Source organism: Saimiri boliviensis, chromosome 9 (genome assembly GCF_048565385.1).
Source record: "Saimiri boliviensis isolate mSaiBol1 chromosome 9, mSaiBol1.pri, whole genome shotgun sequence".
NCBI lineage: Eukaryota > Metazoa > Chordata > Mammalia > Primates > Cebidae > Saimiri > Saimiri boliviensis.
The window spans coordinates 51,786,078-51,812,126 of record NC_133457.1 but is presented as its reverse complement, the minus strand read 5'-3'; the positions used below and the strand labels follow the sequence as shown (position 1 = coordinate 51,812,126).

The 26,049-nt window shown below is 45.1% G+C and overlaps 2 protein-coding genes and 1 long non-coding RNA gene across 8 annotated transcripts in view; 1 reads left to right on the top strand and 2 right to left on the bottom strand.

The window, feature by feature from the left end:
• Positions 1-12,268, bottom strand: part of DZIP1L (DAZ interacting zinc finger protein 1 like) — a 56,441-nt gene extending 44,173 nt beyond the window's left edge. For 2 of the 6 annotated variants that reach the window (XM_039461794.2, XM_039461797.2), the window contains exon 1: positions 3,611-7,604. In XM_039461794.2, the coding sequence (XP_039317728.2) occupies positions 3,611-3,613 (3 nt within the window). In that variant the 5' untranslated portion in view covers positions 3,614-7,604. The other 4 variants (XM_074405873.1, XM_074405874.1, XM_039461795.2 and 1 more) reach the window with 4 other exon arrangements.
• Positions 11,220-26,049, top strand: part of LOC141585643 (uncharacterized) — a 35,152-nt gene continuing 20,322 nt past the window's right edge. Inside the window, exons 1-2 of the long non-coding RNA XR_012519237.1 lie at positions 11,220-11,304; positions 12,702-12,845. This is a non-coding gene — a long non-coding RNA (uncharacterized LOC141585643). The remainder of the gene's footprint in view (positions 11,305-12,701; positions 12,846-26,049) is intronic.
• A4GNT (alpha-1,4-N-acetylglucosaminyltransferase) lies at positions 18,378-25,476 on the bottom strand. The gene is made up of 2 exons (XM_003930964.3): positions 24,721-25,476; positions 18,378-19,063 (listed from the first exon to the last, which is right to left on the bottom strand). Exons 1-2 carry the CDS (start codon positions 25,126-25,128, stop codon positions 18,449-18,451), a joined length of 1,023 nt encoding a protein of 340 aa, XP_003931013.2. The 5' UTR covers positions 25,129-25,476; the 3' UTR covers positions 18,378-18,448.

The window sequence follows — 26,049 nt, the reverse complement described above, 5'->3', positions numbered from 1 at the left end:
GAAGAAAGCAAAGTACAATGTATCTCTATGCAATGAAATATTATGCAGCTATTGATTGGTATAAGGCAGACTTACATGTACTGATATGAAATGATAATCTCCAAGATACATATGAAGATACATATGTAAACATACAAAGTAGGCATTTATACCTCTATTTCTGTTTTAATGACATATTAATATAATCATATTTAATAACTCACAAAAATGAAAGATATATATCATATAGGATAGTTGTCTACAAGAGGAAGGAGGGAAATGGGAGTGTGGAATGGGGATGAATGAAGACGGGTGGTGTGTGGGTAGTGATGGTCAAATAGACAGACTGATAGGCCTTCACAGACCAGCGATGATAATCATATGTATACATATTCAGTCATCCCTCAGTATCCAGGACCCTCCTCAGATACCAAAATCTACAGATGCTCAAATCGCTTTTATAAAATCGTGAAATATTTGCATATAACCTATGCATATTCTCCCATACATCTGAAATCATTTCCAGATTATTTATAACACCTCATACAATGTAAATGCTTTAAAAATAGCTGTTATATGTAATTATTTAGGAATAATTACAAGAAAAAAAGTCTGTACATGTTCAGTACAGAAGAAACTATCCTTTTTTTTTTTCAATTTTTTTTTTTTTTGAGACGGAGTTTCGCTCGTTACCCAGGCTGGAGTGCAATGGCGCGATCTCGGCTCACCGCAACCTCCGCCTCCTGGGTTCAGGCAATTCTCCTGCCTCAGCCTCCTGAGGAGCTGGGATTACAGGCATGTGCCACCATGCCCAGCTAACTTTTTGTATTTTTAGTAGAGACGGGGTTTCACCATGTTGACCAGGATGGTCTCGATTTCTTGACCTCGTGATCCACCCACCTCGGCCTCCCAAAGTGCTGGGATTACAGGCTTGAGCCACTGCGCCCAGCCTCAAATATTTTTAATCCGCAGTTTGTTCAATCTATAGATGTAGAATCCACAGATAAGGAGAGTCAACATACATATATATACACACACACACGAAAGACTCATATTTGTTATAATTTGTTTTATAATAAAATATGCTCATTTATGACTCATATATGATTTACTTAGGTATATTTCATAAGCATAGACTGTTTCTGGAAAGATAAACAAGAAGCTATTAGCAATGGCTACCAGCCAGATGCAGTGGCTCACACCTATAATCCCAGCACTTTGGGAGGCCAAGACAGGCAGATGACAAGCTCAGGAGTTTGAGACCAGCCTGACCAACATGGTGAAACGCTGTCTCTACTAAAAACACAAAAATTAGCTGGTCATGGTGGCACTCACCTGTAATCCCAGCTAGTCAGGAGGCTGAGGCAGGAAAATCGCAAGAACCCAGGAAGTGGAGGTTGTGGTGAGCAAAGATGGTGCCACTGCACTGCAGCCTGGGCAACAGAACGATACTCCCACCTCAACAACAACAACAAAAAAAAGCAATGTCTACCTCTCGGAAGTGAGAATGGAAATTAGAGGACTTTTATTTTTCACTTTCCACCTCTCTGTACTATTCAAAGTTCTTCTCATCATCTTCTATCACTTTTATTATTTTTTCAAAAGAAAAAATAGAATTTCAGCTCTTGCTGAAGTGAGAATCTGACTAAGGCAACAAGAGGTACATGTTACCCTATTCAATCAAGTTATTTCAACATTACATGATTCAGACTTTTTAGTGCAATAAAAAGCCAGAGAAGTCATCAGCTTCATGAAGGAGGGCCTTAAAAAATGGTAGGACGGCCGGGCGCGGTGGCTCAAGCCTGTAATCCCAGCACTTTGGGAGGCCGAGGCAGGTGGATCACAAGGTCAAGAGATCAAGACCATCCTGACCAATATGGTGAAACCCCGTCTCTACTAAAAATACAAAAAAGTAGCTGGGCATGGTGGCGCGTGCCTGTAATCCCAGCTACTCAGGAGGCTGAGGCAGGAGAATTGCCTGAACCCAGGAGGCAGAGGGTGTGGTGAGCCGAGATCGTGCCATTGCACTCCAGCCTGGGTAACAAGAGCGAAACTCATCTCAACAACAACAACAACAAAAAAGGTAGGACTAGGTTGGCAAAAAAAAAAAAAAGAGCGAGCGAGCGAGCGAGAGAAAAAGAGAGAGAGAGAGAGAGAGAGAGAGAAGGGCCTCCGGGAACAGCCCCTGACCCCAATGAGCCACTATCTTCTTCCGTGAAAGGTGGTGACAGGCCAGCCCTGCCTACCTCACAGGGTGCCATGAGACTTCGAGAAAATGCGAGGGGAAGGTGCTCAGTGATTAACACTGTCAAGTCTGCAGGGAGTGCCGCCCTCTATGCTAGATACAAACTCCGAATACAAATCTACAAAGATGTATTATTATTCTCCTTTTACAAATAAGGAAATTGACTTCTGGAGTGGTTCAGTGGCATCCCCCAAAGGTCATATGTTGAAAGCTTCATCCCCAATGCAGCAGTGTTGAGAGGTGGGACCTTTAAGAGGTAATTAAGTCATGAAGACTCTGCCCTCATGAATGGATGAATGTCATTATTGTAGGGGTGGGTTAGTTACCACAGGAGTAGGTTCCTGAGGAATGAAGGAATTCTGTCCCCTTCCCCCTTGCTCTTGTGCTTTCTTGACCTTCTGCTCTCCACTAAGACATAATACAGCAAGAAGGCCCTTGCCCAGTGCCAGCACATTGATAATGGACTTCAAGCTTCCAGAACTGTGAGAAATTATTTTCTTTTCTTTAAAAATTACCCAGTCTGTGTTATTCTGTTGCAGCAGTACAAAATGGATGAAAACAGGAGACCAGGTTTGAAGTGTAATTGTAGGATCATCTGGCACCAAAGCTTATGGACTCTGAACTACTCAATGTTGATTCTTTTTTTTTTTGGAGATGGAGTTTCGCTCTTGTTACCCAGGCTGGAGTGCAATGGCACGATCTCGGCTCACCGCAACCTCCGCCTCCTGGGTTCAAGCAATTCTCCTGCCTCAGCCTCCTGAGCAGCTGGGATTACAGGCACACACCACCATGCCCAGCTAATTTTTTGTATTTTTAGTAAAGACGGGGTTTCACCATGTTGACCAGGATGGTCTCGATCTCTCGACCTCGTGATCCACCCACCTCGGCCTCCCAAAGTGCTGGGATTACAGGCTTGAGCCACCACGCCCGGCTCAATGTTGATTCTTGAGGCTACTCCTCCTAAAATTTTGCTTTAATCAGATTATCACCCTTTATCCCTTAAACTTCCACTTCTTCCATTTACTCACTCCTCATTTATAGTATGCCTGTGTGGGCCCACTCTAAGATCAGGTCCTGGGCTATGAGGCTATATTAACCACACAGCTGCTCCCCATCCTGGAGTTCAGCATGGCTCCCTATTCCCACTGTACCAAATGCAAACCTCTTAGCCTGGTCTTGAGACTGCCTACAGGATACCACTGGCCCACCTTTTCAGTTTCAGCTTCATCCTTCCCTTTCTCAGATACTCTTGCCCAACAAGTACTCCAAAAAGGAAAACAGCCAGACATAAGCACCCCTACCATGGCAATGAAAAGACTAGCACATTTCTACCTAATGTGCCATGTTATGGGGAAAAAAAACGGAGTCGGGCGACATGATACTCACCATGCTTATCTCCAAAACTGCAAATGTGACACCGGAGCCTCAGAGACAATTGCTCACAACAAGCTGTGCCTCGGAGCAACAGCAGGTTACCAGGCATGCAGTGGGCAAGGGTAACAGGACACCAGCTTCCTGATGGCCCAGCTCTCAAGTGAGCTCACCTCAGAACTTTACTGTTTAACTATTTAAGCTTGGCCTCAGATGTTTGCCAACAGACCTCTGTCTATAATAAGTCAATAACTCTCCATCAGCCACTCTCTCTCTCATCTCTCCTCCTACCTCTTTGAATCCTCTTCCTTATCAGTGACTATTCTTTCCCCTTTCTTTTACGACAGGATGTGCCAGTGCCCCCTTGATATTCTGCTGTCCACCTGCACCCCATTTCTCCCTGCACGCTATCCCTAGGAATGAGCTCACAGCTTCAGCTACCACAGGTTCAGTCTAGGCTGAGCTTCAGTCATTCCCAAATCTCTTTCTCTCTAGCCCCTCCAGTCTCTTGAGATCTTATATCCAACCCTTCCATACTGGTTATGCCAGGAACTGTAAACCCAAGTTCCATTAGGGCCAGAAAAGTAACATTAATGCACAAAATGTAGCAGGTGTGAAAAAAACCACAGTGCATGCTTGATGATAAATGGTAGGCGTCCCCAAACTTTTTACACAGGGGGCTAGTTCACTGTCCCTCAGACCGTTGGAGGGCTGTCACATACTGTGCTCCTCTCACTGACCACCAATGAAAGAGGTGACCCTTCCTGAAATGCGGCGGGGGGCCAGATAAATGGCCTCAGGGGGCCGCATGTGGCCCGCGGGCCGTAGTTTGGGGAGGCCTGATAAATGGCAACTCATTCCCCATCTTAGTGTCCAAGATACAATAAGGCACTAGTTACCAAAGTGTGGTCTCTGGACCAGCATCATCATCAACGTCACCTGGGAATTTGTTAGAAATACAGATCCCCAGACTTACTGACTTAGAACCACTAACCTGTGGAGTATTGGGCTAGTGAACATTAGGGATTGTGGGGAACCTAAGAGTACAGGCCCTGTTTAAAGTGGGAAACCACTATTGAGCTCCAGCCATAGGGGAATGGATTTTTTTTCCTTACTGGCTAATTCCAAATACATTGAGTGATATTCAAAGACTTTGATGAACTGTTTCCAAACCTACCTTTCTAGATGCATCTCCCATTTTCCATATTACTTCCTTCCACACTTTAATACCTCTGGGCTGTTTATTTAATTCATAGGCACTGTTTTTAAATGCTTTACAAAGAATCACTTATATATTTCTCCGGACAAACCCTTGAGGAAGTACTATCATCATCTAAGCCACAGAGAAATAAAGACACTTGCCCAAGGTCCAGAGGCAAGATTCACACTGAGGCGCCTGGCTCCAGTCTGGCCTCCTAGCCTCTATTCCATAGTGCCTCTTGGTATAGATGGCCCTTCGCCACCTCCTTCTGCTCCAACTAAAGGTCGATGCATTTTTCAAGGCCCTGCTTGTAAATGATTACCACCATATGGGAACATAAATTAGTTCAACCATTGTAGAAAACAGTGTGGCAATTCCTCAAGGATCTAGAACCAAAAATACCATTTGACCTAGCAATCCTATTACTGGGTGTATGCCTAAAGGATTATAAATCATTCTACTATAAAGACACATGCACGTATATGATTATTACAGCACTATTTACAATAGCAAAGACTGAGAACCAACCCAAATGCCCATCAGTGATAGACTGGATAAAGAAAATGTGGCACATATACACCATGGAATACTATGCAGCCATTAAAAAGGATGAGTTCATGTCCTTTGCAGGGACATGGATGAAGCTGGAAACCATTATTCTCAGCAAACTAACACAGCAACAGAAAACCAAACACTGCATGTTCTCACTCATAAGTGGGAGATGAACAATGAGAACACACAGACACCAGGAGGGGAACATCACACACCGAGGCCTGTTGGGTGTTGGGGAACAAGGGAAGGGAGAGCTTTAGGACAAATACCTAATGCATGCGGGGCTTAAAACCTAAATGATGGGTTGATAGGTGTAGCGAACCACCATGGCACATGTATACCTATGTAACAAACCTGCATGCTCTGCACATGTATCCCAGAACTTGAAGTAAAATTAAAAATAAAATAAATAAATAAATAAATGATTACCATCATATATCCCTGCTAGGCTCACAGTCAAAATTCCCTGCCCCACTCCTGGCCTTCTAGAGGACAAAGCATACACTTTGGCCTGTTAGGGTGGCTCTGCAACATTCATATCTCCATCCCATCAACGAATGATTCCTGAGGCCCTACTAAGTACCAGGCATCATGACTAGCACTCAGGATCAGTGATGACCTGGCTAACTATCCCTGCCATTGTTAATAAGAATAGTTCACATTCCTGGAATTCTATTATTTTTCCACACACAGTGCTAAGGTTTTACACGTATTATCTCATTTAATTCTCACGACAACCTTCTATACAGACGAAGAAACAGAATGAACAAAGAGAGGAAACAGAGGAAAGAACGAGGGGAAATGATTTTCCCACAATCACACAACCAGTAAGTGATAGTAGATGGCTCCGAAGTTTTTTTGTTTTTTTCTGGAAAGACAGTAAAATACACGGAAATTACCCCCACAGAGTGGTAAGTGTCAAGACAGGAGCTGGGAAAGGGTTCTCTGGAAACCCAGGACACTTCTATCTCCTTCCTCTCCCACTCCCCTAGCTATGAACTTTACAGGGGCTGAGACCATGGCTTATTTGTATCTGCTATATCCCAGCCCCTAGCCCATTGCCTGGCACCCAGATTGCTACTAAACTGAGCAAAATTGTTGAAATCTCAGAATATCTGACTTAAAATTCTATATTCTTGGAGTCTTGAAGAAATGGGGCTATAGACCACCAAGAGTTAGGATAAAGAGTAAAAGCTGAGTTAGGGATCCCTCATTCAGACTCATTGGAAGGAAATGCCATTTAGACTTAGTAAATGCTTGATTTGTTGACCATCTGCATCTGGAGATTAATCCCATGGGCTACTAATAAGAGCTTAGAGTGCAGGAGCCCTTGCAGGTGGACTCAGGCATACTGGTGAGAAGCTGCAGTGCCCAAGCTGACTGTCAAGATATGGCCTCGGTGTTGGAGCTTGCTTCCTGAACAGCCCTCAAACCTTCATACTTAAACTCTGCGCATACTCTATAAACACAGAGGGTGACAGCCCCACTCCCAGCCACGCAGAATTAGGAGTCTGAGTTCACGAGGTTTTAACGCAAAAGTATGACTCACGTCTTTTTCTAGAACCCTAAGGGTCCAACTCTTAGAATTCCTAGAGCTCTGGCATTATAAAACGGAGGAGGGCCAGGCGGGGTGGCTCACACCTGTAATGCCAGCACTTAAAGAGGCCGAGGCAGACAGATCACCTGAGGTCAAGAGTTCAAGACCAGCCTGGCCAACATGGTGAAACCCATCTCTACTAAAAATACAGAAATTACCTGGGCATGGCAGCAGGTGCCTATAATCCCAGCTACTTGGAAGGCTGAAGCAGGAGAACAGCTTGAACCTGGGAGGTGGAGGTTGCAGTGAGCTACGAGCCGAGACTACACCACTGCACTGCACTCCAGCCTGGGCAACAAGAGCGAAATTCCATCTCAAAAAAAAAAAAAAAAAAAATGGAGCACAAATGTGGGAACTTGAAGATGATTATGATGACATGAATAGTATAATAGTTAACATTTATCAAACATCTATAGGCCAAACACTGTGCCAGCCTTTAAAAGTACTAATTCTAAACTCATATAGCCTTGTAGATGGCTATGGTTTGTCTCATCTCACAGATGTAGAAACTGGGGCTCAGAGAAGCTAAGGGCCCTGCTCACTCAGCTACTAAATAGTGAAGTCAAGATTCGAACCAAGTTCTATCAGACTCCAGAGCTTTTGAATTATGCTAAACTAAGTATGATAATGATGATATACAAATTATTTCCCATTTTGGAAATTACAATACCTGAGTTTTCTTGACCAATGTGCAAGCACTGACAGAGGTTACAGCAAATCACGACAGGGTTAGTGCTGCAGATTCTAAATTCGCCATGTATTTCAGCAGGGCTTGTCTGAACCTGACTCAGCTCCACAGCTTGCGTCCTGATTAGGATAGGCAGAACAAAGAGCCAAATGAGAGTGTTGCACGTTACCTGGAAACATACACCCCAGGGGCAAGCACATCGTGCTTTCTCCAGACTGAATCGTGAGCAGACTGCTTTTCCTACATCTGGGAATAGAAACACAAGGTAGAAATGTCTCACGGTTGGTCGGGCACGGTGGCTCATGCCTGAAGTCCCAGCACTTTGGGACGCTGTAGCAGACGGATCGCCTGAGGTCAGGAACTCAAAATCAGCCTGGCCAACGTGGTGAAACCCCATCTCTACTAAAAATACAAAAATCAGCTGGGCATGGTGGCACACACCTGTAGTCCCAGCTACTCAGGAGGCTGAGGCAGGAGAATCTCTTCAACCCGGGAGGCAGAGGTTACAAAGAGCTGAGATCATGCCATTGCACTCCAGCCTGGGCGACAGAGTGAGACTTTGTCTCAAAAAAACAACAACAAAAAAGACTCGCTATCATTAAGAAAACTGAAGCTGTTTAATCACCTTTAAATATATTGACAGGGTCTTGGAAAACTTCCCAATCCTAGACCAATATTATAAATTAGGGACCCAAAAGAATATTTGTGCTAACATTCAAAGTTGCTTCATCATTAAGAGTTGGTTTCTGCCTGGGATAATCCCACACCCATCTAGCATATAGAAAACCCATCTACCACCCTTGCTTTGCACACTCCCAGTGACACACTGTTCACCACCTCACAAGGCAGCCATCCCACCGTGAAACAGTCCCTGTAAAACCTGCCCATCGATAATCTGTCAAAGATAACTTCCTCAAAATTGGCCAAACACCTTATTTTTTTTTTAACATAAACTGACAGCTAGACAACAACAACAACACTGCCACCTCACTGTCTCTTCTGCTTCCTCAAGAATGCAGTCAAGAGGAGGACTTGAGGGAGCCAAGTTTCCAAGGTGGCTGCCAGGCAATCATTGACAAACCTGCCCTGGCTTCCAAGCTAAGTTCAACGGTGCCTGCTGGGGGAGCTCAGGCGTGTCATTAACGCTTATTGTTGTAGCTGCCAAGGAAACCTTTGCACAGTTTGCAAACAGGCTATGCACAGACAGTACGCAAGGGAGCTCCAGAGACCTCAATGGAGATGACGGAGACCTGGGGGATCTCCTGGAGTATTTCCACTGCAGACCCTAGACTTATTGTCAGATTCTGTTATTTAAAAAAAAAAAAAAGTTCCCTTTCCACTCTTCCCTGACCCTCATGGGGGCTGCACCCACTCCTAGAACCTTCAAGCAACAAGTCAGAGGTCCCCTCCACCAGGCACAGAGCTCTCCTTACAGCTGGCCTCCTATTCCCAGCAACTTCAAGGAGTTTTTTTTTTTTTTTTTTTTTTTTGAGACGGAGTTTCACTCTTGTTACCCAGGCTGGAGTGCAATGGCACGATCTCAGCTCACCGCAACCTCCGCCTCCTGGGTTCAGGCAATTCTCCTGCCTCAGCCTCCTGAGTAGCTGGGATTACAGGCACGTGCCACCATGCCCAGCTAATTTTTAGTATTTTTAGTAGAGACGGGGTTTCACCGTGTTGACCAGGATGGTCTCGATCTCTTGACCTCGTGATCCACCCGCCTCGGCCTCCCAAAGTGCTGGGATTACAGGCTTGAGCCACCGCGCCCGGCCCAAGGAGATATTTTTAAGTGGCCATGATTTTATCAAAAGACTATTAAGTTTTTGCCACAAAAGGATTTTCTTTAAAATAAAAACAGGGGTAGGTATTTGACTGATGTCCCTTGGGAGTGCTTTAGAGAAGAGGAATCAGTGCTGAAATGACATGACCTATCTTCCCAGATGCAGAACTGTAAAACAAGCAAGTACATGTAAAAGAAAACTGGCTTAGAACATACTAGCATCTTCTTTGCCATGAAGGAAAGAGTTCATCTTCAGTGACTCAGCCAGAACTACTAGAGTTGCCAGACCTAGGAGACACTGCAAGTGCCTAGCCAGGCTGGCCGAGACTGACCATCTCTGCAGGGAGTCCACACGAAGGCTCAGCGCAGCCCTTCCCTGTCCCCATCAATTTGAGTTGAGCAACAAACCTTTTGATCAAGTATCAGCTCCGTGGCACAACCCACAGTTATGGTGCCCACATGAATTCAGGTTTCTGTTCCCAACCTGAAGCATACAACCTCATGAGGCCATTTTATCAAGTTAGATAATATCAAAAAAATATTTCCAGATGAAGGAGATGTCTCCAGATCCTTGGTGCTAACCGAGATGACAAAAGGCCCCTTATCAGCCACTTGACTGGAGGATCAGCCTTCCCTAAGCAGGGTTGTTCTCACTGGCCAGTCCTCACAACCGGGAGGGGTGTGGAGAGGTGTTAGGGGCTGCGGCTGGGAACGGAGAGATCACCCACCCTATCTGCAGATGGGGGTGTGAGAGACCAGGTCAGAACACCCGTACTTCCCAGGCCTCTCACCAAAGTCCTGTTAGAAATCGAATTCCAGGGCCGGGCACGGTGGCTCAAGCCTGTAATCCCAGCACTTTGGGAGGCTGAAGCGAATGGATCATGAGGTCAAGGATGGAGATCATCCTGGTCAACATGGTGAAACCCCGTCTCTACTAAAAACACAAAAAAATTAGCTGGGCATGGTGGCGCATGCCTGTAATCCCAGCTACTCAGGAGGCTGAGGCAGGAGAATTGCCTGAACCCAGGAGGTGGAGATTGCAATGAGCCAAGATGGCGCCATTGCACTCCAGCCTGGGTAACAAGAGCAAAACTCTGTCTCAAAAAAAAAAAAAAAAAAAAAGAAAGAAAGAAAGAAATCGAACTCCAGGAGACCAGGCAGGGCAACCTAGGCCCTGGGCCCCTAAGATGTGCTTCGTGAACTAGGCCCTACCCAGGCCCCCTCGGACCCCCACCCCCGCCCCGCCCCGCCCTGCCCTACCTCCTGGACCTCTGCCCTGCACTGACCAGGTCTTCTGTGAACTTTATTCGCAGCCACCTCAGAATGAAAATACCACGTCTGCCTCCTGCTGAAGCCCAGCCCAGGAGAGGAAGAGGGGGGACGAAATATGTCAATATGTCTGTTTTTAAATCACTTCATTACTAAAACAAAGATCCTCCTTTACCTGTGGCACTCAGATCATCAAACCCTCCCCAATCACTTTTCTTTTTTCAAAAAGTAAAAACCTAAGGCCTTCTTCCCAGTGAAGCCGAGTCTTGGGGCATCCGTCATTCCTGCTCCCGCCTTCATCGCCCCCGCGCGCCTCCTTCCCGCCCGCAGCGCCGCGTTTCGGAGCAGGCCGAAGGGTCCCGGGTGCAGGGCGGCGCCGGCGCCGGAAGGGCGCGCCCTGGGCAGCGCAGACGCACGCCGCCGGCTCCTCCAGCGCCCAGCTGCACCTCGGCAGGGCGTCCGAAGCCGCTAATGTTTAACATCCCGCAGCCCTGACCGCTCGGACTGCAGCCACGCTACCCACCCGCCCAGCTCCCGGGATGAATTCCTGGCATAGTTTACCCGCGCGGCCCGCTCACCACGGGGTCGCCTGGAGCCGGGGACGGCGGGAAGACGTCTCGAGGTACCGGCTCCCCTCCTCGCCCCGCGTCCCGCTTCCAAACTTGCTCCACCGCCCCAGACAGCCCAGAGGCGGTTCCCGGAATGCTTACCGCCCGCCGGCCCCGGGATGCTTCCCCAGCCCCCCGCAGCCCTGGCGCTCCCTGCGGCGGACGCAAAGCCTGCCCGCCCACCCCAGTGCCGCCAACCCGCGGGGCGGAGAGCGCCTCAGTGCGCAGGCAGCTCGTGGCTGGGGTCCCCGGCGCCTCCCGCTCCACTGCAGCCGCCCCGCCCCACCTCATGAAGAGGTGGAGCCTCTCCCGGCCCCTCTGGGATGAGCTATTTTTAGGTCTGCAACGGAGGGGGAAGGAGGGAATGCCACGTTTAATCCGTTAGCAAAATCCAGGATCCAAGCGAGTGGTTTCCTGGACTTGCTCCGGTCTCTCCACACCCTGCCTCCGGTGCACTCGCTGGCCTGCTGTACAGGGGCGGCCGCAGCCACCCGGGCAGCTAGCCCTACCCACCCCTCCTAAACTAAAGGGACCGTCCTGGTTTCTTCCTGACCGGGCCCCAAGCTAGGAGAGTTCTTTGGTTGTGCTCCAGGTCTGGTCAGACAGACGGCAGCCACCTTCCCTCCGTAGCCCCCACCCACCACCACCCCACCCTCCCAACTTGCTGGTTTGCCCTGGGGATGCCAACTGGGAAACCCAGGACTGAAAAATGTATTTTTTTCTCCTACCGTTAGTCCCTGATCTCGTCCCATAGCCAGTAGTTGTTTTGCTGAGATTCTGTTTTGTGGGAAGTCTCCTTCTCCGCGTCTCTGTCTCTCCCCCACCCCCCAACTCTTCGCCTTCCCTCGGTCTTTCCTTTTTTTCCATTTCAAAAGCTTTCTTCCACCGCAGTCTCAATCTGTCAAGCTCTACATTTTGAGGCAGCCAAAGCAAATGTGTGTAGGACCAAGCGTTGGCAAGGACATGTAGACAAACTGGAACTGCTGTGCGTCGCTGGTGGGAATGTTAAAATGCTGCTGTTACTGTGGAAACGGAATGGTAGTTCCTCAAAAAATTAAACACGGAATTGCCAAAAGATCCAGCAATTCCATTTCTGGGAAAATCACGTAACTTCTCTGACCTTCATTTTTCTCATCTGTAAAATGGGAAAAATAAACTCTACCTAGAAGAGTTGTTAGAACCAAATAAGCTAAGTTATCTGTAGGCCTTGCCTGGGGCCTAGAAGTCAGTGGTATGCTTTCCTGACTTCACACTGTGAAATCACCAGGGACATTTGCTTCTCAGTTCTCTTCCCACTGGATCCCTGAAGTTTGCAGAAAGTAGTTCTGAGGGGACCTTTGTGTGTGTTTGTGTGCATTATTTCCACCAGCCTCAATTTCCCTATGTGTAAATAGGGTGCCCTTCTTTGCAGGGCTGGTGTGAGAAAGTAGACTTGGCATGCACCCAGATCTGCCTTAGCCAAAAACCAAATCCTCCAATTTGAGCTGACCAAGACCTCATGCATGGAGTTCTCACACGCTTCCCTTCCTGGGCCTTAGTTCAACACTCAACACAGGTAAGAGTTATTGAGTGCCTATTATGTGCCAAGTTCTGTTCTTAGTCCCAAGGATACCAACAGGTTATAGAGGACTAGATCACTTGGCACTGGAAAGCTATGGCTCTCTGCTGCCCACCTCTATGCAGCACACACAAGATCTGGCATCAGCCGTGTGGACAGATGCATAGACCAAGGGAGACTGGCCCTAGCTGGCTAGTCCAGGAGACACTCCTGTCACCCTGGGTAGGGTGGCCCATAACTGCTGGGTGGGAGGACAGGAGGATGGATTTTCAATATGCCTGTGGCCCATCACTCCCTCCTTAGCCCAGTACTAGGCACCCACCCTCTGACCCACCTCAGCCCCTTTCACAGATGGTCTCTCTCCTACACCTTAGCAAATGGAACACAGCCTGGGCAGCCTGTGATAGGAGTGCCCTCTGCTGCCAACTGCTGGCATCACACCTCTCCTGAGGGGAAATGTATCCGAGGTGTATGGGACAGGTCTCCCAGCACTGGGATGCCCACCGCTAATGAGCCCTGAGGTGATTTTAAGTCAAAATCGTATTGTTGGGTTTTCTGTGTTGGTGTATAGTTAAGCAGGCATACAGTCAGTGGGGGATTTTACATAAAATCTGGTTTGCTGATTTCTCCTGAAAAACCTAAGAACCTGGCAACAAAAGACCTGTACTCCAACATGTCTAGAACTGGCAGGATCTGAGAGGAAACTCTTTCTTAGGCAGATCCTGCATTTTAGCCCAATCCCGGAAAAGATCACTTGGAAGAAAGTCTGAGCACTTACGGAAAAGACCTCCTTGCTCAGGAAAAGGTCCCTTCAGCAGAAATGAAAATGAGCAGCTGGTTAAGCCTCGCCTCAGGTGTGGTGGGCTGGCTGTGATCTGGCCAGTCATTGGCTGTCAGTGATGGGGGTGGGATCTGGAAGGAGCTGCACCAGCTGCCTCCTGCCTGGACTCTTGCCTGTGGAGGAGTGATTCCCCTTTGGCAGTTTGATGAAGCCCATACCCTTTCCTCAGAATGGTTTATTATTATTATTATTATTATTATTATTATTATTATTTTGAGACAGAGTCTCGCTCTGTCACCAGGCTGGAGTGCAGTGGCGCTATCTCAGCTTACTGCAACCTCTGCTTCCCAGGTTCAAGCCATTCTCCTGCCTCAGCCTCCCCAGTAGCTGGAACTATAGGTGCATGCCACCATGCCCAGCTAATTTTTGTATTTTTGGTAGAGACAGGGTTTTACCATGTTGGTCAGGCTGGTCTCGAACTCCTGACCTTATGATCCACCTGCCTTGACCTCCCAAAGTGCTGGGATTACAAGCGTGAGCCACTGCACCTGGCCTAAGAATGGTTTTAAATGCACAAAGTAAAACATAGAATTACAGAGGACATCAACCTATTGAAAATATAGCTATAAAAACATAAGAAAATGTGTAAAATAGTAGCACTTTTGTTTATTAATGTATTAAATGGCAAGACCTAGCATCTGATCTAAAAGTAGTAAGAGTGTAAACAATATTTCAAGATACCTGTAATAACTTTAATGTGATAGAAAAAAACTAATAATTAATGACAAAGTCACAGGTTCTACTAACACTGCTGTGGTTGGTGGCCTACATTCAGCATTGAAAGAAATTATACATTTTGATTAACAGCTAGTAAAAACAAAGATGTAAGTTCCCAGTCCCCCAAAATCTCTTCACAGGCCCCCAAATTAATAATCCCTGCCCCATTTCACCAAGGAGAGTGAATCATTAACCTTCTACTTAGTTTAGAAGATGCATCTGTGATTCAGGGTCCTGACAATTCCCTTAGGTGAGAGAGCTTTACCTTTATTTCTTAAAGGGGAGCAGGGTGATGAAAGTGTAGGTAAGCATGGCATGAAACCCAAAAGACAAAAAAACACAAGATTACATAAAATTTTAAAACATACGTGGTGAAAACATAATAAGTGCGGTTAAAAAACAAAGAACAGACTAAAAACATGCAATGTAATGATACAGTATTAGTGACATTAATTTATAAGGAGTGCTTACAAATAAATGATAGAACAACCCAAAAGAGTGGACAAAAGATGAGATAACTCATAGAATAAAAAAAATATTGCCAGTTAAACATATAAACAACCTTACCAACATGGTCATAAAAATTACATGTTTTAAATTATTATACTGGCCAAAATTAAATAGTTGTTTTAAATTGGTGAAAAGTGGGAAAATGGGCAGTTTCAAACAGCCTTCTAGCAAAATAATTTGGCAGCATATATCAAAATTTAAAGTCCTCCAAAAATGTGGGAATCAGAATTTTTTGCTACAGAATTATGTATACTATTAAAATTAGAATAACCTAAATATCTACCAATTGAGTAATGATTGAATAGATTATGTATCGTGTATTCTACAATGAAACACTATGCAACCATTACAAAGAATAAAGTATATCTTTGTGTGCTAATGAAAAAAGGTACCTAAGACATATATATTTTTAAAGTGAAAAACAACATACAAATAACAGTCTCTCTTTTTTTTTTTTTTTTGCTCTTGTTGCCTGGGCTGGAGTGCAGTGGTGCAGTCTCGGCTCGCTGTAACCTCCGCCTCCTGAGTTCAGGCAATTCTCCTGCCTCAGCCTCCCAAGTAGCTGGGATTACAGGCACCCACAACCATGCCCAGATAGTTTTAGTATTTTTAGTAGAGATGAGGTTTCATCATGTTGGCCAGGCTGGTGGTCTCAAACTCTTGACCTCAAGTGATCCGCCCACCTCAGCCTCCCACAGTGCTGGGATTACAGGCATGAGCCACTGCACCTGGCCATAACATGTATCTTATTATTCCATTTGTGGGTTTTTTTTAAATATATATATGAGAAACTCAGGAATGGTATTCAAAATATTTAATGAGTCTGGCACAGGTACCAGCCAATCAGCACTGATGTTGGCCCTTACCCTGGAGAAAGAAACTAGACAGCCCTGTTGAATTGTGCAAGTCCAGGGGAAAAAAACAAGGACAGACAAGGTGGCAGTGTAGTGTACTTGGAAGATTTCTTACCAATAAGCATGAATATATATACAGAGAAAAAGTGAGAGGTACATACAGACTTAACAGTGGTACACAAGAGGCACTTTCACTTTTTGCCCCACACAATCCTATTTGAAATTCTAAGAATGAGTAGGATTTGAAAAAAAAATTAATACAGGGAAAAACATTAGCATGAGCCTATTCGCAAAACATAGGCTGACATAAATGCATGGCATAGACTCACAAAAGGCCAGAAGGAATCCAGGGTTATCTGGGGTCCCAGGAACTTCACATTTCTTACCTCTTACTACTCTTGCCATCATCATCACCACCATGTTTTGAAACATTCTTTTCGACTAAGCAAACTGGAGTCATTAAGTAACACATTATTACTTTATTTCCTACATTTTTTTTTTTTTTTTTTTTTTTTTTTTTTTTTTTTTTTGAGACGGAGTTTCGCTCTTGTTACCCAGGCTGGAGTGCAATGGCGTGATCTCGGCTCACCGCAACCTCCGCCTCCTGGGTTCAGGCAATTCTCCTGCCTCAGCCTCCTGAGTAGCTGGGATTACAGGCACACGCCACCATGCTCAGCTAATTTTTTGTATTTTTAGTAGAGACGGGGTTTCACCATGTTGACCAGGCTGGTCTCGATCTCTTGACCTCGTGATCCACCCGCCTCGGCCTCCCAAAGTGCTGGGATTACAGGCTTGAGCCACCGCGCCCGGCTATTTCCTACATTTTTTATTAATTAAAAATATAATTTACTGCCAGGTAAGGCTCCCTATAAACTTCAAATTACTATTAATGTCAAAATAAATTTGTGTGTGGGTGTGCGTGTGTGTGTGGGTGTGTGTGTGTGTGTAGATTGATTTATTCATTTGAGATAAGATCTCACTGTATTACCCAGGCTGGACTGCAGCGGTGTGATCATAGTTCACCATAACCTCGAACCCATGGGCTCAAGTGATCCTCCTTCCTTAGCCTCCAAAGTAACTAGGACTACAGATGCGCCACCATGCCTGGCTATATTTTTTTGTAGGGACAGGGTCTTTCTGTGTTGTCCAGTCTCATCTCAAACTCCTGGCATCAAGCAATCTTCCCGCCTTGGCCTCCCAAAGTGCTGGGTGTGAACCAATGTGTGTGGCCAGTTCACATATTTTTGAAATATCAAAAATATTTCTAATCAAATCCCTCAAAACTCTGGTGGTCAGGAGTGTTTGATAGTTGAAGAACCATTTGTCATGCATTCTCCAGATGTAGAAGTGGGAGACAATGTGTGTGTCCCTGCGTGTCTCTAAGACAGCTAGCCCTAGAAATCCTCACCTGTGGAGACGGTCAGGAGAACTGAAAACCAGTAGTGGTTCCAAGGACACAACCCGAAGGACAGCCATGGGGTATGGCAGCAGGCCTCAGAGCCTGACGATGGTATCAGACATCTACAAGTCCAAAGCAAGTAGCTGTGAATAAGAAAGCTGGGGCAGAAGACATGACTTGTGAATATTTTTTAATAAGACTGTCAAAAGGAGGCCAAGGCAGGTGGATCACCTGAAGTCGGGAGTTCAAGACCAGCCTGACCAACATGGTAAAACCCCGTCTTAAAAAAAAAAAAAGAATAAATAGAACATGTAGGCCGGGCGCGGTGGCTCAAGCCTGTAATCCCAGCACTTTGGGAGGCCGAGGCAGGTGGATCACGAGGTCGAGAGATCGAGACCATCCTGGTCAACATGGTGAAACCCCGTCTCTACTAAAAATACAAAAAAAACTAGCTGGGCATGGTGGTGCGCGCCTGTAATCCCAGCTACTCAGGAGGCTGAGGCAGGAGAATTGCCTGAACCCAGGAGGCGGAGGTTGCGGTGAGCCGAGATCGCGCCATTGCACTCCAGCCTGGGTAACAAGAGCGAAACTCCGTCTCAAAAAAAAAAAAAAAAAAAAAAAAAAAAGAAGAGTGTGCCATCTGCATGGGAGATGTTTAAAAAGACAAAAAAAAAAAATAAGCGTAAAAGCTGGGCGCTGTGGCTCACGCCTGTAATCCCAGCTCTTAGGGAGGCAGAGGCGGGAGGATAGCTTGAGCCCAGGAGTTCGAGACCTGCCTGGGCAACATAGCGAGACCCCGTTCTCCACAAAAAGGAAAAAAACAAAAAGACAAAAAAAAAAAAAAAAAAAAAAACATGTAGCAAAACTGGTAGCTGCCTATCCCGCACCCATTTTTTCTTCCTCCTTAATTTCCTAGCGTCTCTTGCAGCTACATGCCAGTCAGTGCAATGTAAGAGGAAGTGTTATATGGTACTTGCAGGAAGTCTTCACAAAATCAAGCAAGTGCACCTTTTCTCTTTTCTTCATCCTGCTGCCTGAAATGCAAATATGATGGGTTGGAGGTCATGCAGCCACATGGACCATGGGTGTATGTTTTATAGCCAGTATTATTTGGGATTGTTCTATTCTAGACAGAGAAAACTAATCCTAACTGACATTTGGGTAACCCTCTGCCCAGCCCACCCCACCCCCACAAAGAGACAGTGGAGATCAAGTGAAAGTGTCGCACTCCAGGAAACATCCATTTCCACACTGCAGCAGCAGCAACCTAGTGTTGGCTCTATTTGTTACCTGGATGCAGCTCCCCAGTCACTGGCCCCTCTGGGCCTTGAATCAGGTCTCTGTAAGTCCCAGGACAGTGCTTTTGGTAGAGATTTTCCACCAGTGTGTTGCTTCCGCTAACCACAGCCCGCCCCTCCTGGTTCATGTAGTTCCACAAATGCAGGGCATAAGAGTCATTGAAGTTTGGGTCTGTGTCCCATACTTCATAGTATCGCCTCCACTCTGGATAGGAGATGGGGTAAAATCTTTGGGGGTGTAGGAAGGACATGTTCAGACACCTGAGGTCACTCAGCTCCTGGAAGTCTTCAAGTTTGCACCATACCCTCAACATCCTTGTCATCAAACCAGGGCCTTGGTGGCCCCAAATGTCTGAATTGTAGTTTTCAACAAAATTTTCCATGCATTCCCACAAAAAGGGGTGGTGGGGGAGGAACCCAAATACTCCATTACTAGAGTATTGAGAATCCTGGGCAGCCAAAAAATTCTCTTCAGGGATGGGCCTGATGGAGATGACATCGGTGTCCATGTAGATGCCACCGTATTTCCAGATGATGGCCAGGCGGGATGCATCCGAGCTGATGTGGAGCCAGTTTCTCTCTGCACTGGTGTTGATCTGAAGGAGCAGGTGCAAATCAGCCCCAAGTTGCCGGCGGGGCGGCGCGGGGGCGGGGGGGGGGGGGCGCGGCGGGGGAGGGAAGTTAAACAAGCCAGCTTCCCAAAATCCTGTTTGCCACAAGCCTAGTTTTGCAAATTTACCAAACTTACCTCACTCCAAAATTTTTCATGTAAGTAAAAAGTTTACAGCGATCAGTATCAGTGGGAAGGTTTAACAGCTTTTAAATATTTGATGATTTTTTTTTTAATAAGCACTGGAAAGATAAAGAAATGCAGAAAAGATTTCACAATGCACTGTATGAGTCATTCTTCAACGTGGGTGTACATAAAGTACAAATATGAAACCATAGAGGAAGAACCAAATAAAGTCCTTAAAATGCTAACCACTGACAATGAAAAAAATCATTATGTCTGCTATTTGAAAAATTGGTAAAAAGAGTCTTAAAATGTATGCCTTTGCTCATTCATTAATTCCTTTAGTAATATTGATTGAGGGCGTATTTACTATTCTATTAGTGCCAAATTCTATTAAAGCTGCTAAGGATACAGCAGTGAACAAACAAGCAGAAATCCCTACTGGAAGGGGAAGATAAATAAACAAACATTCTCTGTTGGATGTTGACAACAACCATAAACAAACAAAAAAAAAACTGGGTGAAGGGAATGTGAATGGGGCAGGGTGGAGCACTATATTACATAGTTCCTCCAGAAACTGGAATGAAGTGGGTGGGTAAACCATGCCCATATCTAGGAGAAGAGAGTTCTAGGAGGAGGGAACTCCGAGAACTCAGCTATCTTTCAGTAGAGATTTTCACCTAGTGCTTTGCTTCCTCTAACCAGCCCTCTCCTCCTGGGTCATGTAATTCCATGAATGCAGGGCCTAAGAGTCACTGAAACTCGGGTCTGTATCCCAGCAAATGCGAGGGTCCTGAGGCAGAAGCACACTCACCATGTGCAGGAATAAGGAGGAGGCAGTAGGCTGAAGCAGACTAGAGGAGGGAGTGGGGTAGGCAATGAGATCAGAATTGGAGAGGGGTGGGGAGGGAGGGCAGATCATATAGGCTGGGGCCAAGACTGAAATTATTTGGAAGGTTTGGAAGAAAAAAAGTGATCTGAGTTCATCTTCAAAGGGCCCCTCTGGCTGCTGTATGGAAATCAGTCTGGGGTAGGGTTGGTTAAGTGGCAAGGGCAGAAGCAGCGAGGCAAGTTAAGGGTCGATTGGCATAATCCAGACAAGAGATGATGGTGCTAACAGTGGGGGTGAGAGAAGGGTACATAATCAAGATGAAGCTGGTCAGGATTCACTGATGGGCTGGATGTGGGTAGGAGAGAGAGAAGTCACAGATGAGTGCAAAGGCTAAAATGTGAGCAAAACAGAAAATGACTCTCAAAAGAATAAAAATAAATCAGCACAATTGACAATGTTCCCATATGGAATGTTAAGATTTTGAAGAGAAAGAGAAAGCAAGATCTATTTCTTTTTTAATTTTAAATACATTGGTTAAAAGATTAAACAACCACCCTTGGCTTTTGACAAAATGAACAGTCTTTAAAATTCTGCTATCAAGTCTAATGAAAGCAGGTCAACTAAAACTTTGCAGAGATCTTCACAAGGTGTTAAAATTTTTCACATTGTGTTGGGAGCAGTGGCTCATACCTGTAATCCCAGCACTTTGGGAAGCTGAGGTGAGTGGATCACCTGAGGTCAGGAATTCGAGACCTGCCTGGCCAATGTAGTGAAACCCCGTCTCTACTAAAAGTACAAAAATTTGCTGGGTGTGGTGGCAGGCACCTGTAATCCCAGCTACTAGGGAGGCTGAGACAGGAGAATGAACCCAGGAGGCGGAGGTTGCAGTGAGCCAAGACTGTGCCATTGCACTCTAGCCTGGGCAGCAAGAGTGAAATTCCATCTCAAAAAAAAAAAAAAAAAAAAGGGCCAGGCGCGGTGGCTATACAATTGCCAAAAACCTAGTAATAATAGCTAACATTTATCAATAATTGTCCTAAGCTCTTTATAATCAACACAAGTCCTCACAAATAAGAACTATGGTTATTCCTGTTTTTCAAGTTAAAAATTATGACCAGGAAGTTCAGTCATTTGTTCAAGGTAAGAGAGGCAGAGATTGGATTTGAACCCAGGCAGTCTGGCTCCAGATATCCACTCAGTCAAACAAAACAAGATTTTGATAAAAATAAGTAAATGATTATTTGGTAAACTGGCAATTGTTAGTGAACAGACCCAGAAACATAGGATACCAAAAGCCACACAAAACTGGAGGAAGAAGAATCTGCCTTGATGAAGGCATTAGAGTAATAATCAACCTAAAACATAAGCGCTTCAAAAGGGATGAGCAGCAGAAAGAGGCTTAGGGTTCTAGTTCCTCAGAGGACAGTCACCCATCCCCTCCTATGCACATAGTTCTCATTCCTGGGCATCTTCAAGGGCTACAATAGTCCAGATCAATGCAGCAAACCCAGTTGTCATGAGGAAGTGATGGCACCTTGGGTCTTTCCTAACAGGTGGCTCCCAGCTAACCTGCTTTGGCCTAATTGGGGAAGCCCATGCCACAGCTCAGCATCCCTAGGGTACTGTGGTGTCATCCCTGTAGATGTACACTCCTGCAGGCTCAGACAGAACAAACACTTAGGAGCTTTCTAGCTCAGAGCGCATCTTGCTCCTAAAATCCAATGTAGTAAAATTAAGGTGCAGCTCAGAGCAATCTAGACTGTGTTCCATGGAACATCAGTGCCAAGAGATTATTTATGTGTCACACTAAAGGAGGGTTCCATGCTCAGATAAGTTTAGGAAATGATCGGTTGAATCCAGTTAAATTTCTTTAGTTCAGAATGATAAAGAGGCTTTAGTGTCCTTATGTTTGTGATTCATCTGCTAAGAAAAGGATGAAGTATGCAGTATGCAACTTCTCCCAAAATAATCTGATTACGGATTTTTTTCAAGAAGAAAAATACAATTTAGGCAGTGTGTTAGGTTGTTCTTGCATTCCTATAGGAAATACCTGAGACTGGGTAATTTATAAAGAAAAGAGGTTTGATTGGCTCATGGTTCTGCAGGCTGCGCAGGAAGCAAAGCAGTAGCATTTGCTTGGCTTCTGGGGAGGCCTTCGGGAGCTTTTACTCACAGCTGAAGGTGAAGCAGGAGTAGGTGCATCACATGGTGAGAGCAGGATCAAGAGAGAGTGGGGGCAGGAGGGGGAGGTGCCACACACTTTTAAACCACCAGATCTCACGAGAACCCACTCACTATCCGGAAGAGAGCACCAAGACTTAAGGGATCCACCCCCGTGACCCACTTACCTCCTACCAGGCCCCACCTGCAACACTGGGGAATACCATTCCACATGAGATTTGGTGAGGACATATATTCAAACGATATCAAGCAGTATTAATCTAGCCCTGGTATCAGGAAACTTGTAGAGTCACAGAGCACCCTCCAGCAAGCTAACACTGAGAGCCACAGAGACCAAGCTAGGGTGTCTCCTCCACTCCCAGCAACTGCCTCCCTAACCCCCTCTGCCCACCCTGCCACTGCACAGGGCAGCGCCACCTACTTGTTGGGAACTCTGCTGTTGGCAACTGCCAGGACCTCACAGTGGAAACTCAGGCCATGAACTGCCCCACCTCCTCCTGATAGGTCCCCATTTGAGGACTTCAGGGCTCTTCAGAAGGAGAGATAGGCACTTTGGGATCTAGAAGTCACTGAGGCCAAGAATAAAACTAACCACAGGGGCCACTCCCAGCCCCAGCCCTACCTTTCTGGCCCACCAGATCCCTCCCCATCACGTCTATCACTTAAGCCAAAAAATGTCTCCACCTGACAGTAACTAGGTGCAAGCATTCCCTGCACCCGGGACAGTCCACCCAGTCCCCAGGCAAATGAGGTGGGGCTAGGAGTAGGCTAAATAGTGGCTACCGAAAGACCTCAGGTCCTAATTCCTGGAATCTGTTAATGTTACCTTATATGGGAAAAGTACTTTGCAGATGTCATTAAGAACCTTAAGATAGGGAGATTATCCTGGAAGGGCCCTAAATGCAATCATAAGTGTCATTTAAAGAGAGAGACAGGGAGATTTTACACACACAGGAGAAGGAGATTTGAAGATGGAGGCAGAGATTGGAGTGAGGGGCTGTTGGCCAGAGAATGCTGGTGGCTACAGAAGCTTGTAAGAGGCAAGGGATCATCCTTCCCTAGGAACTCAGAAGGAAACACACCCCTGCCAGCACTTTGATATTGGCCCAGTGAAAATAATCTGGGACTTCTGGCCTCCAGAACTGTGAGAGAATGCATTTCTGTTGTTTTATACCAGTATGTTGCCCAGGCTGGCCTTTGAACTCCTGAGCTCCAGCGATCCTCCTGCCTCAGCCTGTGGAGTAGCTGGGACTACAGATGCATGCCAGCTCAACCAGTGTGAATAGTATTATTTTTGTGTCAGTTTTTAAATTAATTTTTGTTTTCTAAAATAATTTTATTTATAAAATCAACACATTCTCACTAAATTCACTCCTAATCCAATTATACTAAAACATCTACTATTAATGTGTTGTATAGTTCTTTCAGGTCTCTTTTTTTCAGTAGATATGTGTGGGTTTTTGTATAACTTAAATCGTTATAGCTATTGTAATTACGTTATGTATAATTATAAGGTGGTTTTAATTTCATATTGTGTTATAGTCTTCATAAGATGTCAGTTTTTAAAAATCATAGTTAAAGCCTGCATAATGGAATCATTGAGTGGTTGTACTATAATTTCCTTAAGTAACCTGATTTCAACTCCTCTGTAAGAGAAATATTAGATTGGAATGTTATTCCCTTATTGGTTTGCTACTAACATGGCGATTACAAAATTCCTCCGAGCTCCAGGAGTTTCTCAATCATATCTTAATACAACCCAATCTCATATCACAGCATTTCACAGAGCCTTCATGAATTTTCTACTTACATCAATTTCATGTTAAATATTGCCTGATTTCTACCTTAGGTGCAAAAAAAAAAAAAGAGTTTAACATAAGTGGATTTAAAACTATAGTAAAAAGTAAATGTCCTATACACCTAGAAAAGATATAAAAACTCATTCAGTTAAGAATAGTCTCCGGCCGGGCACGGTGGCTCAAGCCTGTAATCCCAGCACTTTGGGAGGCCGAGGCGGGTGGATCACGAGGTGAAGAGATCGAGACCATCCTGTTCAACATGACGAAACCCCGTCTCTACTAAAAATACAAAACGTTAGCTGGGCATGGTGGCGCGTGCCTGTAATCCCAGCTACTCAGGAGATTGAGGCAGGAAAATTGCCTGAACCCAGGAGGCAGAGGTTGTGGTGAGCTGAGATCGCGCCATTGCACTCCAGCCTGGGTAACGAGTGAAACTCCATCTCAAAAAAAAAAAAAAAAAAAAGAATAGTCTCCAAAGTAACCAAGATCCTAAAAGAAATAAGGTTAGAAGCAAAAGACACTAGACTAAAGATACACCTAACCTAAGTCTCCCCTGTTTACTTGATCAGCTTTCAGTGTGGTAAAAAAGAGGGCCAAATGAGAGTCAACCCAAACGTGGGTTCTAGTCCCATCTCCAACCTGAGTCCTTACCCTCAGTTTACCCATATATATAATTCATCGACATTTTAAGTTCCCTTGAACACTTACTTGAGTGTACCATGAAAACAATGGTGTGTCTTCAAACAGCCTTTTCATATCCAAAGGGAAGAGAAAAACGTTGTCTATTTCTGAGAGCAGAGAAAAAGCTGGGTTTGTGGAGTTTGCGGGCATCGGTGTGGAATCAGTGAGACCCTTCATAAAAAACGCCACAGGCCGCTCAGGATAAATCTTGGCAGCAGACTCTACAGCACAGGAGACCAAGTGGGGCGGCTCCATTCTCTCTGAGGTCTCTAGAAACACAATGCCACGTCTGTGGCTCAGGAGGGCTTCTGGCCCCTGCTGGGACTTGAAAGAAGGCGAGCAGAAGAGGCAGCTGGACTTCAGGGTGAACTGGTAGAGGAAGCCACAGGCAAGCAGCAGGATGACTGACAGGGAGAGCTGGAGCTCCTTCAGCATGTCCACTTCTCTGTGCCAGCCTGCTCTTTTAAATTAACACAATTAATTAAAAATAACAATCCCGAAACCTGATAAAGATAGCACATGAGAAAATGATACATGAGTATCATTTTAAAACTTAAATTTTAAAAATCCTGAATAAAATATGACAAAATCAAGTCCAGAAATATTAAAAAGAAAAATGCATCCAGGCATGGCGGCACATGCTGTAGTCCCCACTACTAGGGAGGCTGAGGCAGAAGGTTCCCTTGAGTCTGAGGGTTCAATACTAGTTTTGGCAGCATAGTGAAAATCATGACAAGAAATTAAAAAAAGAAATGTGTGAGAAAGAAAAATGCATCATAGCCAATTAGGATTTATCTTAGATTTTAAAATGATTTGACATTAAAAATAATTAGTTAATAGAGAAAACTATTGATAAAACGCATTATTTTAACAGACTAAAGAAGAAAAGCCATGTAATTATTTTGGCTCAAGAGATGCCAAGAAAGTGACTACCTTTAACATCTATTCACAATTTTTTAAAGTACAAGGAAACTTTCTTAAGCTGATTTTAAACAATGTCTACCAGATCATATAGCAATTATCATACTCAATATGAAACATTTGAAACATCTCATTAACGTCAGGAATATGATAGGAATGTCCATTGTCATTGTTACTGATATCATCTAATAATTGTAATGCAATGAAAGAAGAAAAAGGAATTTCTACTGTGAATATTAAAAGAGACAAAAGTATCTCTAGTTTCAGAAAACATAATTGAAAAACTAATAGAACTAAGAAAAACATTAACCAAGGAAGCAAACTGAAGGCTAAAGAGTTAAATAATTGCCAAAATCACACAATTAGCAAGTAGCAGAGCTGTGACCGTAACTTGTCTCCACCTGGCACCGAAGTCCAGGCTCTAAACCGTTACCT

Bases quoted from the DNA above. Each gene is read 5' to 3' on its own strand.
- A4GNT (XM_003930964.3), bottom strand. From the start codon at position 25,128: ATGCTGAAGGAGCTCCAGCTCTCCCTGTCAGTCATCCTGCTGCTTGCC. The intron at 19,064-24,720 runs GTAAGTGTTCAA...CTGCTCCTTCAG, and splicing joins TGTTTTCATGGTACACTCAA to ATCAACACCAGTGCAGAGAG.